The sequence below is a fragment of the Ambystoma mexicanum genome, chromosome 8 (assembly GCF_040938575.1).
Source record: "Ambystoma mexicanum isolate Mex_15411 chromosome 8, UKY_AmexF1_1, whole genome shotgun sequence".
NCBI lineage: Eukaryota > Metazoa > Chordata > Amphibia > Caudata > Ambystomatidae > Ambystoma > Ambystoma mexicanum.
In genome coordinates, this window is record NC_090929.1 from 750,792,915 (window position 1) to 750,812,159 (window position 19,245).

Genomic DNA, 19,245 nt, shown 5'->3' on the forward strand with positions numbered 1-19,245 from the left:
TTGATCAAAAGTAAAGTTCTCTCACCAGGAGAATGACTCCTTTCTACTGGTCTCTTCAGAACTCCAATCGATACCAGTGGGTCCCTTCCATATGCCTTGGTTTATTCACAGTTCCAGATATAGCGAGGGGGAATAACTCTCTTCCCCTGGCTTCTCCGGTAACGTGCAAGCTGGATCCAGGGGGAATGCCTCCCTTCCCCTAGTAGTTAGGTTCAACAAAATGTTCCAATAAAAATCAGGGGCAATGGCTCCTTTCCCTGTCTTCTTAGGTCACTTTTCCAACAGTTCCAGAATCTCCTTAGCATGTCAATGTTCTTTTCTTTATCGTGGTTTGGAGGGTTCGTCCCTCCAATTATTTACATTGTCCTTATTTGGGTTCCAGGCCCTTTTGCTCCCTCTTTGTCGGTCTGACTTGGTTCACTCCCCTGCCAAGTACTGTCACAAGGAAGAGGACTTGTATCAATGTAGGGTTCACCTCAGTTCAGGTCCCAGACCCTTGGTTCTCTTCCCTTTCACTAGGCCCACTTGGTAGACGCTCTTCCCAAGTACTGACTGAGGAAGATGCTCATCTCCATGCGATATATCTCTCTCCCGCAACTGCAAGCCCATAGCGGTCCCTGTGACGTTCCCCTTCCTTTGTTGCCTCCGGGATTCTAACTGGTTCTTACTGGGAGCTTGAATCTTCTGGCTTGGGTGTGCAGGTGTCTCTGGCTTCTGCTGCTCTCGCTCCACGTACCTTCTTCCTGGTCTCTTCACGGACGGTGTATGCACTGTTACTGGACCACTCGGTCCACAACAGGCTCTTGACCTGCTCCACAATACTGGACAAAGGACTCCAGGCATCGGCTTCTTGTCTTTGAGAACGGACTGCTCTCGGCTTTCCCACCACGTCCTCCACATCACCCTTGAACTTCCCCGGGTGGCCTGTGTTTTGTGCTGGTCTGCACCACTTTTACTCCAAGACCTGTCAGTTTTTATGAATTTCTCCAGGCGACTCCCTGCGAAAGTATATAACGTTCCTGTATCTTATCTGTGCCACTCTTCATGGCTCCTGGTGGCCACCTTGTCTCAGTACTGGCCTTGCTGGTAACCTTCATGCTTTGGGGAATCTTTTTCATGTCAGTACTGGAGTTAGTCATACTATTTGTATTGTTAGCAATCTTCTTCGTCTCAGTAAAAATAACTGGTATAAAGTTACAATAACAAATAGAATTGCTATCAGGGGAGTTGGTGGAAATGGGCTTGAGAGGGTTATTTTCAGGCTATTGTGCCGACTTTTACCGAGGTGGTCGTCCTTTTCTCCAGGATGGGAGCCCCTCCCCATGAGGTCCTCCCGCATTAAACCACCCCTAGGGTAAATATTGGGTAGTAGTCTCACCTCTCTAGCCTCATGAGAAGAGGCCTCACCCATGGGGATAAGTGACGGCAGCCATTGAATCACTACAGTGACCAATCTAATAGAACAGGAATAAAGGGGCTCAAACGGAGCACCCATAAGAAATGTCAAAACTATATTCAAATCTCACACCGGAACCACAAACTGGTCGGGAGGAACCTGGTTACACAAACCCCGCAGGAAATGCATAACAGGGGGATTGTGAAAAAGTAGCCCTGTTCCAGGGACCTCTTGAAAACCAAAACAGTGGCGAGATAACCCTTTACAGTGCCAAACACTAGGTATGCCTGGGTCAAAGAAAACAGAAAATCCAACACAGGGGATAGAAAACAGTATAAAGAAACCAGATCCCTCTCCCAGCACTAGATCGAAAATGTACGCCACATGCAGGCATACATGGATTTCGTAGTGGGCCTCCGAAGTGAAAGGAGCACACAGAGTAAGTCGTTTGACAAGTCCCACCGCTTGTAGCGCATTCTCTCAGTAGCCAAGCACGAAGGTTCTGGCTGCTGAGGTTCGGGTGGAGGACCCGCCCCTCCGAAAGGCAGAACAAGTCGACTCTCCTCAGAAGGCACCAGGGGGGGCAGATGGACAAGTCCAGCAACTTCGGACACTACATTCTCCGTGCCCAGTCTGGGGCAATCAGGATCATTGCAGTTCCGTGCAATCTCCTGAGAACCAGCGGAATTACAGGGATCGGCAAGAATGCATAAAGGAACTCGAAAGTCTACTTGACCGTAGGGTGCATCCCCTAGAGCTGCCAGACAAGAAATTCACTGGAGCATAACTCACACTTCCTGTTGACATTGGAAGTGAAGAGGACCACTTGAGTTCCTCAAAAGTAGAAGATCTCCAGAACTTCATGACCGAGCTCCCACTGGTGGGAGGCGGACGGTCTACTCAAGGCATCTGCTGCAGCATTCTCTCGTACAGCAAGGTGAGCCGCCGTCAGAGAGACACTGTTCTACAGAGCCCAGAACCACAGTTGCTTTGCTTCATTGCACAGAGGCAAGGATCCCATTCCACTTTATTTGTTGCTGTAGTGCATGGCCACTGTGTTGTCCGTCAGGATCAGCAGTGTCATGCGTTTCACAGAGAGGAAAGCGACCAGGGTGAGCCTGATCGCCCTCAACACCAGCAAGTTGAGGTATTCCAGAGACTACGCGGGAGATCACAGTCTGCTCCCTGAGGTCTGACAGGTGTGTGCCCCAACCAGTCGAATACGTCTGACCACGGTCACCTTTGGCCAAGGTTGGTGAAACAACACTCCTCTCAGCAAGTTGTCTCACATGCCCCACCACGCCAGATCCTGAGCCACCTGATTCAAGATTAAGAAGAGGTCTGACAAGTGGTCCTGAAATCATGACCTTTGGCAACTGAGAAGGTACTGAAGCCATCTCATGCGCAGCCTTGCCTCCGACACCACTTGAATGCAGGAGGCCATGAGGACCAGAGGCATAGGAAGGCCGAGCCAGGACTTTTCCTCGGGATCAGAGGACGCTGAACATCTGAAAGATGTTCACCACTCTTCTGTCCAGGCGATTGTCCAAGACCACCCGGATAAATTGTAGGGACTGAGATGGTGAAACCTGAGATTAATTGTAGCTCAGGGAAAATCACAGGCTGTGCAATAGATTGCATGTGCATAGTAGGTGCTCTGACACTAGATCTTGGGAGAGTGCTCAGACTAGGCAGTCCACGTAGGAAAAGCCATGAATGCCTTCCCTCTCCTGAGGCGAGCCACCACCACTACCTAGCAACTTAGTCAAAACCCTGAAGCCGAAGAAAGCCAGAAAGGCAGGACCTTGAATTGGTAATGCTGTTGACCCACCATGAAACTCCGGTACTTCCTGTGCTTTCGATGAATTGCAACATGGAAGTGGACATCCTGAAGGTTCAGGGAAACGAACCAGTCCTGTAGATCGAGGGCTTGTAGGATTTGGGCTAGGATAACCATCCTGAACTTGTCTTTGCATGGGAACAAGTTCAGTAGCTGCACATCCAGGTTGGGGGTGCAAGCCCTCGTCCTTCTTTGGGACCAGAAAATAGGTGGAGTATCAACACTTCCCTCATTCTGTGTGTGGAACTAGTTTGATTGTGCCATTAGACAGAAGCTGACAGACCTCCTGCAGTAGAATGGGGTCCGGGGGCAAAGGGGTAGCCGGATGACTGTGCTCCGGGGGGCGCTGAAGGAATGGAAGGCAATAGCCATGCTGAATGGCCTGTAAGGCCCAGGCATCGGACATGGTCTTTGACCATTCCGGGCTGAACAGAGAGACTCACCCCACCCCCCACAGGTGACAAATCGCAAAGCCCGTCACTGAGGTTTGGCGCTCTGAGATGCGGAGGGGAAAGCAGATGTCACAACGCCCCCTTACTGGGCACCCATACCTTTCCCTCTCAGGCAGGGTCTGCCTGTCCTCTTCCCGGGGCAGACGGACCACAGCCCCTCTGTGCAGAGGTGGGAAAGGGACAAAAAAAATTGCCTGAGACGTCTGTGCGGAAGGATGTTGCACTGCTAGCTCCAAAGAGTTAGCAGTCTCCTTGGACAACTGAACTTTCTGGAGGGAGTGGTCTGCCTTGGGTCCAAAAAGGTTATGGCGTCCAACAGCATATATCCAACTGTCTGGACTGGACGCCTGTCCCAAAACCTAACGTCCTTGGCTACAAGTGGCACCTGACCACAGTACTAGTGGCCATGGCCCTTCTCACACAGTCAGCTGTGTCCAGTCTGACTGTAGCATCAGACAGGAGAGTGGGATAGTGTTTCCTCACCAGTTGCCTGTCTGCTGCCGGAACAGAGACCGGTTTCTCCCACACCTCCAGAATGGGGGCCTTTTCTACCACATTAAAGTGAAGGAAAATCTCCTTCGGGGCATCATCCAGAATGTCACATGGTTTGTACAGAACCTTGGACCTAGACAGAGAAGATAGTCCCAGAGTACTGGCCACCTTAGCCATCAAGCGCTGGATGGCAGCGCAAGTCTTTCCTGGGTGAGAGCTGGCAAAAAGTTCATCTCCGGGGAGGTGTCAAGGCAGTGGCCGCTTGCAGGTCCCCTGCCAGGCCCAGAACATCCTCTCCTTTCCCGTAAAACTCTTCCAGGAAATCCCACTTTTTCCTAGAACCCTCAGGTTCAAGCCCAAAAGGGACCTTGTCACCCTCCTTGTCGTAGATAACCTACATTTTTTACATGAAACGTCCCTGGGGAGTGCAACATTTTCCCTCATAACCACTGTGTCTGCGGCCCCAACAACATTGAGGACGCCGGTGCTGACCCACCCAAGAGCGGGGCCAGTTTGTGCCGAGACACCTCTGTCTCCATCTAGTCCATGCCCGAGCCCTTAGGCATGCATGTGTGGACCACAGAGGGTACCCTGCCAGTAGCAACAGACTGTGGGACCCTGCAGCACCGCACCGGAGTTGATGGCACAGTCGCCTGCGTCACAGGTGTCGAGGCCGGAGCAGCCAGTGCCTTGGCGAAAACGTCCAACATCTTCAGGCAAAAAGTCTCCCGTTCCTCCGACATAGACAGGGTGGGAAAATGTGCCTGCACTGGACGCTCAGGGGATTCCCTGGAGCGGAGGGTCTTCTTCTAAGAAGAGTAATGTCGTCAGCGAGGACTCACTCAGGGAGCGGGACCTCTTATGTTGCTGTTGCTTCTTCTTGTTCTTTTCCTTCAGCGGAGCCGCCTGAACCTCGGATCATCGTTCCGCACATGCAACCTCGACCGAGAGAGCAGAGCATCACTGTTCGACTTGTGGATGAAGGTAAAGATATTTGCTGCCCTCTCAGAGGGCCTTTAGGTGCATGGACTGGCATGACCTGCAATCCCGGGTTTCATGGTCCTTGCCCATGCAATACAAATAAACCCGGGGCGGATCCGAGACAGACACTTGCTGGTCCCAGTGCACGCATGGCTGGAAAGCCGACGCCTTGGACAAAGTAGGCATGGCGCACTTCAAAAGTAAGAAAAAGCTTGACAAGCATGTGCTGATCTGCGAACAGAGTGTGCAGAAAAAAGGACCTGAGCTCACAGGGTGCGGCACAGCTATTTGTACACTGGCCCCAATGTCATATTTTATTTATTTCTACCGATCCATAGCGCGCAGGCCTCAGTGCCCATATCAGACGGGTCGCATAGAGGTGTAGGACGGAGCAAACAGGGAGGCCCCTGGCGGTGGAAAGGTTTCCAGAGAACATCTGTGCTGTAATAGAGATATCATAAATGAGGAATCTGTGGGAGGAACAAGTCCATTAGAAATCTATCCCCTAATGCAGCTGCTCTTTGGAAACTTTGCCGCTGCTTGTGTGGCTCCACGTCCGCTACGCCCAATTTCACTACTCGCCCCAAGCCAGACATGACGTTGGTGCCAGTAAATATTAAGGTGCCCCGTGAACTTAGTTCCAACCTTTCTTCCTGGCACTCCGACACTAGGCGAAAGTAGAACCAAGGTGTACCAGCTATCCACCAAGTGGGGTAGAATGGAATGGCAATGAGGAATCCGTGGGAGGAACATCCAACAGTGAGAACTTTACTAAGAGGTAATTACACTTTTCTTCTAATGGATTTCTTCCTCCCACAGATTTCTTTTTGATAGACCCCCAAAGCAGTACCATGAGCTGGAGGAGAGCAATGACACCACCTAAACCAGAAAACTCTGAAGGACCGCTCTATCAAAACGAGCATCCTGACAAGTCTGAGAATCCAAGCAGTAATGCTTCACAAGTGTGCAGAGATGCCTACGTTGCTGGCTGGCAAATGTCCAGAACAAGGACACCACGTTGCAAAGCGGAGGTGGTAGCTAGTCCTATGGGGATGATTAGCCCTTTGAGTGCATCCTTACCAGACAGATCATGGCATTCAAGGATTAGGATGATGCACAGGGTCTATTTATTTACAGCACTGTCAGCATCAACAGCAGCATAACCAACAAAAGGCTGGCCATCGTTACTTGACTCCCATGTCCCAGAGATGTAGTAGCTGAGGGCCGGCACCAAATCCAGCCGATGGAATCGATCCTCTGCCTTGGAAGGATGAGATGGAGCATAAAATACATACATGATAGATCTTTTGAGAGTGACGGAAATCTGAGACCACCTTCGCAAAGTAACAGTCTAGAAACCCAAATAGGGAGAGTTAACAGACAATGGTTAGTGCTCACTGTTCAGGAGAATTCTCTGAAATGTGCTAATTCCTCCAACTTAGAGACCCACAGCAACTTTGCTGGATTTTGAGGACTTGATTTTTTTTTACCTGGAGAGAGTGAGACCTTTTTTCCCCACATGTATTTTAATGTGATTTGTGAACTTTGTGTTTCTTTTCGGGTGTGGACAAACTCCATAGGCATCATCTTTAACATTGCGTCACACAGCACCTTCAGTGCAGTGGCACAGGGAAGTCTTTCAGATTTCCCAAGGTTTTAATACCTTCTCTGGGATAAACTACTTTTTCCCAGAGCAGTAAAGTGAAATTGACTTTACCTACATTTGTAACTTTCTAGACCCAGCACAAACTATCATACAATAGGGTGCTGGAGGGGTTACCTAGCTTCTCATTAAAATGTTTAATTTTACCCTTTCCTCGATGAATGTCTGGTGGCAGTGGTTTACCTTTAACTACTTTGGTGTGCATTTACCGCGGGCAGCGTTCGCAGCTGCAGTGAGGCACTCAAGGGTGCAATTTTTGTCAAAATGGCCCTGGTCTTCTTTTTTGCCATTTCTTCTTGTAAAGGTCCATCTTGATATTTACTCTACATGCCAAACCAGGTTTGGTCCTTTTATTCGCTTTGCCTTTGGCGGGATTCACGAGTGAAGCCCGCCTCTGGCTCCAGGGTGTCTTGTGGGGGCAGGAAGTGAGGGAGGTGCCCGAAACTCCCTGTGCTTTGTCTCATAGGAGACCCAAATCCACTCTGTAGTGATTGGCTGGCTGACTGTCCGGCAAATACAGCCACCCTGGTGGGTGACCGACAGCTAGGCTGGAATGAATGGGAGAAACCCGAATAAAAGGCAAGGCTTTTGGCTTGGAAGGCAGTCGACCACTGGACACAGGAACCGAAGAAGAACTTGAAGAGGACGCCTGCTGCAACTCCTGGTCCGTTGGTTTGCCCGGTGAAGCCCTGCTGCTGTGCTGAAACTCCAAATTTGTAGCGCCAGAGAAGCCCCTGCAAGGCCGACTTCTCCCCTTGAGTTGGTGGGACCAATTAACTCCAAAGTAAGCCACCTGGACATCCTCTGGGAGCTGGTTGAAATTCTACAGAGCTGCTGCTGGAAAATGAAACGCCAGGGAGAGGAACACCAGATTGTGTGCGTTGCTTTTAAGCTGGCCAAGAGCTCCAGGAAGATCCTCGGGACTCCCAGGAAGTAGGACTGACCGAGCATGAGCCACCTCAACAGAGTGCTGGACCCCAGATGCAAGGAAAATCCATCTCGACAGCCAGAAACCGCAGTGTTGCTATGTGCGGTAGACGCGAGGAGCAGTGCCAGTTTTTTGAAGATTGCCGGTTGCGGTCGGTAACCGTCCCAATGCAGTGCAGGATTCCACAGAAGTCCTCCCTCTTGTCCCCACTACTGAGGTACAGGAACACAAGGATCTGCAGAGCTGCACAGGAACAGAAGCCATCTGTTGCACTTTCCTTCAGCCTAAAGGTACTGTACAGTCGAAGAGAATTTACCCCTTGTTGTGTAACTGCACTTGTTCTCTGTTGCGGTTGCTGAGACTTGTTGTGGTTGCTCTGTAGAGTGGCTTATCGCTTCTTTACTTAACAAGCCTAAACAGCCTGTGGCCCTACTTTGAATTCTTCTTTCTACAAAGACTTTTAAAACATTATGCAAGACTTTTTACCTACCTCTGAGAAGTGCTTCAGTTCATCTAGACTTTTGCTCAAATTGACTTTGGCTTAGCCTGGCGCACTGAATGACTGTTCTCCTCCTGTGAATGTGCTTGGTCTTCCTTCCAGGAAAGGGTTAACTAACTTTGCATTGGGGGGGTTTACAAAAGTACTTACCTGCTTTAAGAAATATTTGTGAGATCTCTTGTTGTGTCATAATAACCTTTCTCTTTGACAAACTCTTAACTCTGATTCTAAAAGCAACAGTGATATATTAATGCCCCAGCACCCTAACTATTGAAGTCATCTGAGGGTGTAGGTATTGTCTGTGCGCCATCCCAAAAGGGTACTTACTGATTTAGAAATATTAAGAGTGTGTATTTGTGAAGTGTATTTGAGTGTTACTGTTATATTGCTCCCTTCTGAAGAAGGCTTACTCTAACTGACTGATAAATAAATGAATAAGTGTTTATTAAAAAAACCTTGTGTGTAAACTTTTATTTGAATACTCGTAACTGTGAATCTCTGTGCAACTCCCCCACAGCTCACATTGACCCCTCTTGCGATAAGCCTGGCTGCTCAACACGCTACCAACCTGTGTAGTACAAGCTTATATCAAAGGTTGGGTTCCTATTGCCAGGTCAGGGTTGTTGGAGTGCACCCAAAGGGTACTGCATACAGTCTTGCCTAACACCAGCCGTGGGGCGGAGTGGGAGGACCTCGGCCAGGACCCCCGCCTCACGTTGTTCCACCTCTGGCTGTGGAAGCCCCAAGTATTCAGCCAAACCTGCAAGTCGTTCATGGAAGGCCTTCGTTCAAGATGGTGTGTCGGGGTCCTCCTCATTGGTGTCCACCAGGGTATCAGGCAGGTCTGGCGCCTGGGGGTGAGTGCTGGGAGCTGAAGGCTGAGGTGTGGGGACCAGAGCCGGAGGCCGCTGCGAAGAACCGCCTGAACTGTAGGAGGCAGGGGAGCTGGAATCGAAGGCCCCGCCGTGGGCAGCTGGGGTGGCACCGGGGCCTGAGGGACCTTACGATGGGCATTGGTGGGGGACTGGTGGCAGCATGTCCCTGATCACATCCCGAAGGATGGGTTATCTGCCCTGCGACGCTGAAGGATAAGCTGTATGGTCACATACCTGGTGAAGGCCAGTCCCACCTGGACACTCAATCTCCTATTTGATGGGGTGGGGTCGGATGAGCAGCCATCTTGTCTGGCGCAGTAGCCATTTTGTCAAGCTGCATGCCTCATACCTGCGTCGTGGTGCCTGGCTCACTGGGACTGGCCTCCTCCTGAACTCTTGGCGGTGGAGCTTGAGGCCTACCCTGCACATCAGGTCGAGGCCTGGTAGGCGTGGTGCCCTCGGCTGAGTCGCCAGTAGGGCTGCGTACAAGCGCCCCTTCAGACATTTGTCTGGTAGCAGGGCATAGCCTCTCGGGTGGACACCCGGTAAAAGAAACTTGTGGTCCCTCAGTACTGTCTCTGAAAGGATCTAGCGACCCCTAGGCCAGGCGGCCGGTAGCTGAATGAGTCTTGGTACCTGTGCTGGTGTGAGAACCTGAACAGTGCCTCCCACTCTAACATTTCCTAGGAAAGGAGTCACCCTCGCGGGAGTGCAATGGAAAAAAGAAGCCCTACCTTGGGTCTTGATTTGTGTCTGACAAAGTTCTTCAGTTCCTCTGGTAGCGACTTCTCGAAGAGCTCCCTCCACTGAGCTAATATGCCTCAGATTGCAGTCCATGCTCCACCATGCCACATCCCGGTTACACGCGGCACAACCTTCCCAGCCATGGTCAGGGCCAAGGCAGCGTAGGCAAAGAGCGTGGGGGTCGGACATGGGGCTGGACACCTGCTGAAGCCCAAGGACGTCGACACGGGGAGGAGCATGGCACCAGAGGACCGAGTACCTGATTAGGATTAGAAGACAAAAAAGACTAGTATCCGGGGAAGAGCGCATGAAATTACAAGGCTTAATCGAAACCCAGGAGAGCTGGTTAAAGCGGTTCGTTCCCGTTGGAAAAGAGGGCTGGGGAGTGGCGCCGGGGGGGCGGAGTCAGGGTAGCGCATGCTCCCAGGGCCGCAGCCCTCCAAATTTAAAGGGGAAGAAGATTATTTCTGGTGAAAAAGGTTCTGTCTCCATATAGTATGGAGCTAAGGGGATGGGACATAGGAGTATGGCTTTTATACAGCCTCTTTATTCAACAAAGCATACATAAAGGAAAAAAATGCTAAAAGAATAATAAATGAATACATGAATAAAAGAAGTCTAAATAACATCACCAGTGATACAGCTGCAAGGCCCACCTTCATCTCGTCAGCCGTCCTTGAAAAACTCCCTAACAGGCAGGCAGAGAGATCTTGGCTTCAACGGGCCTGGAGCGATGAGTCCATAATCCTGCAGTGAAGCTTTCTGTCTGACTGCTTTGTCGCCCCTCATTTTAAGCCATCTGAAAATAAGTGATGCCATTTTCCAGAACTTTCTGGCTTTCAAAGTCTACCTTGAGACAGTCCTCATGGGTCCCCGGCCGGAAAGTGACCCATGGTAACCCCAAGATGCAAAACTCAAGCAGCAAAAAACAACTATATAACTTCTCTACGGCTCTAGCAAATTCCATAACAACCTTATCAGGTACCGGCTGGCATCGGCTCATTCTAGTCTATGTGTGCATCTAGCAATGCGAAATAATATAAGCAATAGGCAGCGCTGAAAACATGTTTACCAGTTGAATAATATGAGAAGAGTTTGGATCAAGTGCAGCTTCCACTGAGGCCTGGAGGCTGTCCATTATGGCTCTGGGCGCACCCAAAATGCACTGCACACAGGCACCATGTTTTAGTCAAAAGCCTTATAACCATCAAAGCATCCCCAGATCAGTCAATCCTGGAAATTCCCAGGAGGGGAAAAATGTGCACTGCCTGCTCAAACTGAAAGCGAAGAGGTCCACCTGAGGAGTGCCCCATCGGGAGAACACCTCCTCCAGAACGTCCTGACAGAGCTTCTACTTGTGGGATGACAAAGCCTGCTCAAGGCATACACAAGGACGTTCTCCATGCCAGCCAGATGAGCTGCAGTCTGAGATGCATTGTACTCCAGGGCCAAACCTACAGCCGCATTGCTTTACTGCACAGAGGCAAGGATCTCACAGCACCTTGTTTGTTGAGGTAGTACTCTGCAACTGTGTTGTCCGTTGTATTTAAGGAAGAAAGGAGACTAGGGCCAGAATAAATCGCTCAACTCCAGCAAATTGATGTGTTCACAGCATTCCAACAGAGACCACAGGTCGCTCACCATCAGATCTTGCAGGTGAGCGCCCCAACCTTTCAGGGAAACGTCTGTGACTAACGTAAATTGGGGCCAGGTCCCTGGATAATTTCTTTGAGATCTGGAGAAGTTCTGTGGTTCATCTTCGAATCGGAGGCCCCTGAGAAGCCACAATATCGACCTCATGCATAGCTAGAGTCGTGGTGCCACAAGGATGCAAGAAGCCATAAGGCCCAGCAAGTGCAGGAATGTTGAGTGAGGAAACCTATCCTGTGATTGGAGGACATGGACCATCTTGGAGATGTCTGCCACTTGATCCTCAGGAGGGAAGGCCCGGCCCAGGTGAGTGTCGAAGAATGCTCTGATTAACTTGAAGGATTGGGACAGTGAGTCTTGAGAGTTTAAAATTCTGGGAGAAGGCCAAGTTGGGCAACAGGCTTATCAGGGGTGCAGACAGCTGCTCTAGGGAAAGACATGAATGTCATCTCGTTCTAAGACAAGCCACTACCCCTGCCAGCAGCCTGGTGAAGACTGAAGAAAGACCGACTATAAGGACGTTGAATTGAAAGTGAAAGTACCCCAATGTGAATATCAGGTACTTCCTATGCTTTTTATTGATGGGTACATGTAAGAAGGTCTCCTGAAATGTCTGGAGACGAGTCAGTCCTGCAGGTCAACAGCTTGAAGGATCTGAGCTACAGTAAGTATCTTGCAATTGGCTTTGCGAAAGAAGAAGTTCAAGAGCTGCAGATCCAAGGTGGGATGCAAGTTCAGTCCTCCTTTGGCACCAGAAATGAAAGTGAATACCACTCCTTCCCTCGTTCCGTGCAGGGCACTGGATCTATGGCTTCTTTTGCTAGAAGCAGAGAAACTGCTCCCCCCCACCCCCAATAGACGGGTGTCCAGTGGAAAGCACTGCCTGGCTGCCTGATGGCCTGAAGGGCTTTGAGCAAAGGGGAGACAGTATCCCTGGTGAACGAAGTGTACGGTCTAGGCATCCGGAATAAAGAATCCATTCCTTGCTAAACTGGAAAATTCTGCCTCCCACAGTAGAATAGTGGTGGAAGTCCAATTCACAGGTGCTTCGCACCGAGGGCTGCTGAGGGGACAGTGGAGGCTGATAATCCTTCTCTAGGGGCACCTGTCCTCCCAACCTACTGTGCAGGCTTAAGCGGTAAAACGACAAACCCCTATCCCAGACCTCTGCCCATGGGGGTTGTAAGTTGTTGCTACTGGATCACTAATCCCAGAGACTTTGCAGTCGCTTTAGAAGCATGGGATCTCTTGGAGGGTTTCATCGGAATTTGTCCCAAGCAGATTGTCACCATGAAACGCCATCTCCAGGAGCTTAGCTTGGACACCTGTGATGAAACTGGAGGTCCTTAGCCACAAGAACCTCCTCAACACCAACCCAATGGCCATCGTCCAAGCCACACAGTTGGCAATATCCAGACCAGATTGCAGGATTTGACGTGAAGCTTCCTTGCCATCTTTCACCAGGGCCTCAAAACTGTCCCTCATTTCTACTGCAGGGATATGTTCAGCTGCCTCTGCAATTGCATACCAAAGAAACATTTCTCCAAGGCACAGGATGTGCTGATGGACCTCAGTCCTCGACTGCCTGCATCAAAAACAGTTCTTCACCAGGTGTCCAGTCCCTTGCTCTTCCAATTCAGAGGCAGAATGGGTAGACTTTGTCTTCAGCCTTTCTGGGTAGGCCTGGGAATACAGGACCAGTGGGTCAGAAGGGACTGCCCAGTGCTTCTTGGCCAGATTCCAGTCAACAGTAGAAACAAAGGTGTGTTTCGACCATAACTCCAAAATCGGACTTCTACTGCCCTTTTGATGAGCAGTAGTCTTTCTCTTTCTGTGGACCCTGATTCAGAATGTCTGTTAGGTCATACTGACCCTTGGATTTAGAAGAGGCTAATAGCCCTAACATATCAAGTACCTTAGCTATCAGGCGTAGGAAAGCGACCTTAACTTGGGTAGGGTAGGGAGAATGTCGAATTCTGGTGTAGTGGCTTAACCAGTAGACTCTTGCAATTCGGCAGCAAGATCCACTAAGTCACAATTATCTCCTTCCAATTCCACTGGAACATCCTTAACTTCCCTGTGGCAAAAGTGGTTCCAACCCAAAGGGGATGGGAGCTTCCTCTTCATAAAAAATGTCTCCCATTCGAGACATAAATGCACCCTGATGGATCGGTGTGAACTCCGGAGGAAACTTGGCACTGGATTCACCACTGAGAGAAGGGTCGTGCCAGAGGACCAATGTCAGAAGAGGGAGCTGTGCGACTTGAGATGAATACTTGCCCATTTTCACAGTAGCTGAGCCCATTTTCACAGTAGCTGAGCACAAGATGTTCTGCTGGCTTATCCATGCACGGTACACTCAGATGGCCCCAGTGAGGCTGCGGCCAAAGCAGTCAGTGCCCTGGCTGGAGCCATCAGCATCAGGGCCTAAGCTGGCAGCCCCATGGCAAAGGCATCAAGCTGAAAGGCCTCCTAATCCTGGATTGGTGGAGGATTGGGTGGGGAGTGCTGCTTGCAGCGCCTGTTCCTCAGATTAATCTCTTGAGCAGTTATTCCTTCCTCGAAGAGGAAGAAAAATGCAGTTTAGAAGATCCGCTGGGTATACGAGACCTCTTGCAGTACTTTTTCTTTTTGTCATTGCGGACTGGGATTCGACGTTGTGTGTCAGGCGTCCTCTAAGGAGTCAACTTTCTTCTTGTGGTGAAAAGTGATACGTTTTGCCGCCGGCTCACGTAGCGCATTGAGGTGCATTGACTGGCACAACCTGCAGTCACGCATGTTGTGCTCCTCTCCGAGGGAATAGAGACAGAGCCTGTGAGGATAGAGATGGTCGTTTGTCGTCTGCAGTTGATGCACAGTTTAAAACCAGAGGACTTCAAAGTATTCTGCATGGCGCAAAATAAGAAGTGAACTTCAAATGAAACTGTGTTCCTGAAGCAGGCAGAGTGTGTGGAAAAAAGGCACAAGCGCCATGGGGCCTCAATGTATACTTGTCCAAGATCACGCCTGACATGGGGCGTGTAGCGGAGTCGGTGGAGTGGACGGAGAGCCGCGTTGTGCCCCTTGGTGGCAGAGTCAATTCCAAAGAGCAGTTGCACTGAGAGATCTATTTCAAAGACGAGGAATCCACAGGAGGAAGGAATCTATTTGGATAATGGACTATAAGGAATTAGATGGCCAGCCTGGACCCTAAAAAACTAAATAACGTACTTGCTGCTGAGGTTCCCCTGAAGTGACTGATGTGGGCAAGGCGCTCTGTGCTAGAGGAAACAAGATAGATGAGTTTGAGTCGCTAAGGATTTAAGGGAAATCATGCAAAAAAGAGTGGCTCAAGATATCTATTGCCCTTAGAAAAGAAGAAGGAATTGAGATCCCTTTCGCTAAGCAAATGTGCTCAAAAGCAAGTCAGAAAGTTGAGTATTATCTTAATGTCCAAATATAATTTATTGCATCGAAACAATTACCTGGGACTTTATGCTCTTATCAGCCAGGACATAAATAAATGTGGCAAAATGAGATCTCTGTGAGGGCAGTTTGTAGTATTGATAATAGAGGTTTATCAGAGACTGGATTAAGAATGAACCCAATTGTTGTAGCATGGGTACATATTGAGCAGTCACCTGCAGAGATTTCTCAGTCAGATATACACTAATCCAAACCAATGCACCCCTTCTTTATGTATTAATCAAACAACAAGACTTTTTTGAAAATTTGGCATAAGGTAGTTATTTTGACCAGGTTGACAACATTTCCTCCTCAGTTTGGTAAACTACAGTTCGGTCCTGGAACGGATCCCTGCAGATTTGTTGAATGGAGTAAGGGTGGATGTAGCAAATCGGTTGATTAATTCATTTAAAAAAATTAAGAGACACTATAAGGTAAGTTGGGACTGACAGAATTCAGAATCTTCAAATTAGACACTGGGTGATGTTCAAGAGATTCTGAGATGGGGAATCAATGTGGTTGGCTAACTTTGAAAAAGTGCTGCACGCAGACTCATCCTTGAGAGGGTTAATTTCAATGATTTATCAAAACCTTATGAAAAGTCAGAATGTGCCCGAGTACATATAACGACTGTGCTGTTTAGGGAAATAATTGTGTCATAACAGTTGCATTCCTTAATTCAATGTGTTCTAAGTGAAGTGGTGATGGTGGGAATGTGGCTGGTTGATTTGTTATATTTGAGAAACCGGTTGCAATGTGGACTAGTAATCCTGTATAACAATGAAGGAGTCATTGGACCTGCTGTCATTCATTTTTTTCTTTTTTTTTTTACAAATTATGCAATATAATAATTTGGAGAAAAAAAGTAGGACTGGTACATAGACACAATTTAAAATAGGTAAGGAAGCTCTACTTTATGGTTGGGATTGCAGAAAATAGGCGATCACTCAGTAAGCACACATGTGGACACACCACAGACTAATCTTCGCTGTTCAATATTATCACTGAAGGCAGCACCAGGATTTCCATTTTTCGTAAAGCATACCATGCCACACACAATGCATCCAGAGATGGAAACCATTCTGAAACCATGATTGTCAATGATTCAGGGGTCACGGAAACGCAATAGATCCAAAAATTGATATTTTGCCCTTTTCCTGTTAGTCAATTTAATAACCTGTTAGAATAGTTTGTTAAATGGGCGCCTAAGGAGCTTGCAAAATAAATTAAGTGACTTTTGAGTGGTTTTAAAAAAACTATTCAAGGCTTGGAAGAATTGAGTGGTATGGGTTAATTATTACCTACCAGGCGCTGATCTACTCATTTATGTTATGCTAATGGGTCTTGTACCTCGCACTGTTGCCACTTGCGTGGTCTCTTGGCGCTCATGTTGCTAAGCTACTTCATAAAAATGTCCTCTGTGCAATCCTGCTCTACGCCTTCCTATTTGTCACGGTTAACCCGTTTTCTCATCCTTTTGTATCAATTTGTTTGTACTTTTGCTAAACCATACAAAAATGTCTATTATCCAAATGGAAATAACATCGACTTTAATACAAACCGTACCAGCTAAATAACTTGTGCATAAGCAACAGCATTAATCTATGCACATTCACATTATTACTAACCTGGCACATAGATACCAGGAGTCGTTCAAAATGTCCTGAAGTGTCAGATCGAATATCCTTTTCAACGTCTCGTCCAAACTCAGTTTTGTAACACTGAACAACGTTTTTAATTTCACTGTTTGTCCTTGTGCAAAGTATCTCAATGAGTACTCTTTCTTGAGTTCCAGCTCCCTATAAGAAACAACATTGCAGAAAAGATGCATCCGTTACCTTCAAATAAGCAACTTCACAACATAAAACAGCTTTAAAATGAATCTGTTATCAAAATTAAAGAATTCAAATTAAGTAAAAACAAATACATTTGTCTAATGTTCAGTGTTTCATGCATGCAATACAAAAATAGACAACTTCTTAATAAACTAGTATTTCTTACACATCCTATTGATGTGGGACGATATTAATCTGGGTTGGGAGGTGGAACCAATACATACAGGTTGTCCGACCTACAATTGTTGGGGATGTCCATGGAATTGGGGGAGAGATTCCGGTTGTTTAACCTCTATAATCGACCTAATGAAGGTACAGGGCTAGATACTCTTTTGAAGCTCCAGGAATTGTGTAATTCTAACCTGCCCCCAATTTTGCGGAGCCATAATGTTCTAGTTGCTGGAGATTTGAACCTCCAGATGGAACCACTGTCGGCTACGGCTGATCTCTGGGATGACCAAGATTCTGCCTGGTCTATGCCCCCCCTGCTGACTAGTCCTATTTCGAGAGTACCCAAGGCTACAGCGGAGTCAGCTTGTATCATTGCCAATCTGTAACTCAGAGCATGTAATGGCAGATTGGCGAGTGACCTCCTTGTACAAACAACTTTTTGGAGTCCCCAGGGACAGTCCCATATCTATCACTTCTTCATCCCAGCCAATAACTGGTTTAGGGCCAGAGAATTGGTCATAATCGACAGGGGTGAAAGTGACCATAGACCCTTATCCCTTAACTGTGACCTGGACAGTGGAGGAGGGCCTCTCGGGAGGGCTACCCAAAATATCATTGCGGAGGGGCATGCTAGAAAATCCCTGAAATGGGTGGACTGGACTGGGAGGGGCGATAAGCAGGAAGTTTATGTAGCCAAAGAGTGTCTTGTGAGTGCCACCTCCGATTGCATCCTCTCCGAAGGGGCTGTTGTTGCCAATTTCGAGAAGCTGCCCAAGCCTCCAATGCCATTTTTGACTGCCCAACGGGGTAAGGTAAAATTGTGGCTGGAGGAAATATAACCCTAGGGAGATTGTGCTTTATGATAGGTCTCCACATTTTTCTGACAAGTGTGTGCTACAGGCCCGCAGAATGAAATATAAGCAGCTATTATCTGCAAAGAGCAGAGCACATGCATTGAGGTCTTGGAAAGATTTGGCAATGGCGTCCAGAGACATGGTCATTTTGGAAATTGGCTACACATTGTGAGCGAAGGGGAGAGCAGGAATTAAAATGCCACATAACGGGTGGTGTGGCACACACATAATTCTAATGTATACTCTGAAAGGGGGCCGGTGGGGGAGGTTGGTAGGGAGGTCCCGATGGGCACACGTGTCGAAGGGGTTCTGTCCATCTCAGACACTGAGGTTTGCGGAGGCGTTACAAGCCCAGAAAGTAGGTAAAGTTCCAGGGCCGGACTTGATTCCTGTTGATTTCTATTGTGATGAGCCATTATTTTGAATTCCAAAATTGACTAGAGTTTTCAATGCGGCCATCTGTTCTAAAGTAGTTCCTAGCACCTGGAGAGAGGCCACAATTGTACCTGTATATATGAAGGGTGCAAAGAACGTCCAGAGAATGGTAGTCCCATATCCTTATTGGACTGTGTAGGGAAACTATTTGGGAAAATCCTGCAAATTAAATTGCAGGAGTGGGTGGATGACTCCAGAATTATTAGTAATGCACATCCAGGGTTCAGAGTGGGTAGAGGAACTGTTGATCACTGTTTTTTATGTTCCTACTCAGAAAAATATACCAAGCTTCTTAGAAGGAAGTTATGTCATATTCGTTGATTTGAAAATGGTGTTTAACTTTGTCTACAGAGAAACATTGTAGCAAGTTTTAGAAAAAGAGAAAGGTCCCTCAGACCGTAATAGAGGCAATCAAATGTATCCATGCCAATACCTCAGCATCCGTTTGTTATGGGACAGGTGGAGAACAATCTGAACCATTTATGGTTAATAAGGGGGTTCGGCAAGGATGCATTTTAGCTCTGCTGCATTGGAGCTAGGTGCCTTGGATGCACCTAGGATTGCATCCAAGAGATGGCCCGCCCTATTCTTCGCTGATGATGCAGCATTCCTTGCAACAACTCCGAAGGGCCTTTTAGTAGCGCTCAGCATATTCCTTGGGAAATGCAAGACCCTCAGGTTAGAAGTAAAGGTTAGCAAAACCAAGGTAAGGGTTTTTGAGCACCCTTTCTCCAAGTCCCATAAATTGAGGGTTACGATCTAGGGCAGTGTATTAGAGCAAGTTGGCCATTTTGACTACTTGGGGATAAGGTTTGATGAAGCAGGTGGTTGGGTTGACCAAATGATGAAAGCCAAGATCAACCTTTCTAAATAAAGAGGGGTATTTTGTCGTTTTTTCATAGCCATGATAGCAGGGCCATCTCTCCGGCTATAGAATTGTTCCATAAACAAGCTGTCCCAGCAGCATTATATGGTGCGGAGGTGGG

At 48.1% G+C, this 19,245-nt stretch overlaps 1 protein-coding gene across 2 annotated transcripts in view; it reads right to left on the reverse strand.

The window, feature by feature from the left end:
* Positions 1-19,245, reverse strand: part of ANXA7 (annexin A7) — an 835,753-nt gene that overhangs the window by 293,605 nt on the left and 522,903 nt on the right. For both annotated transcript variants that reach the window (XR_011268601.1, XM_069610574.1), the window contains exon 9: positions 16,593-16,763. Coding sequence is in view for 1 of the 2 variants with exons in the window: in XM_069610574.1 (XP_069466675.1) it covers positions 16,593-16,763 (171 nt within the window). In the remaining variant the exon portion in view is untranslated. The remainder of the gene's footprint in view (positions 1-16,592; positions 16,764-19,245) is intronic.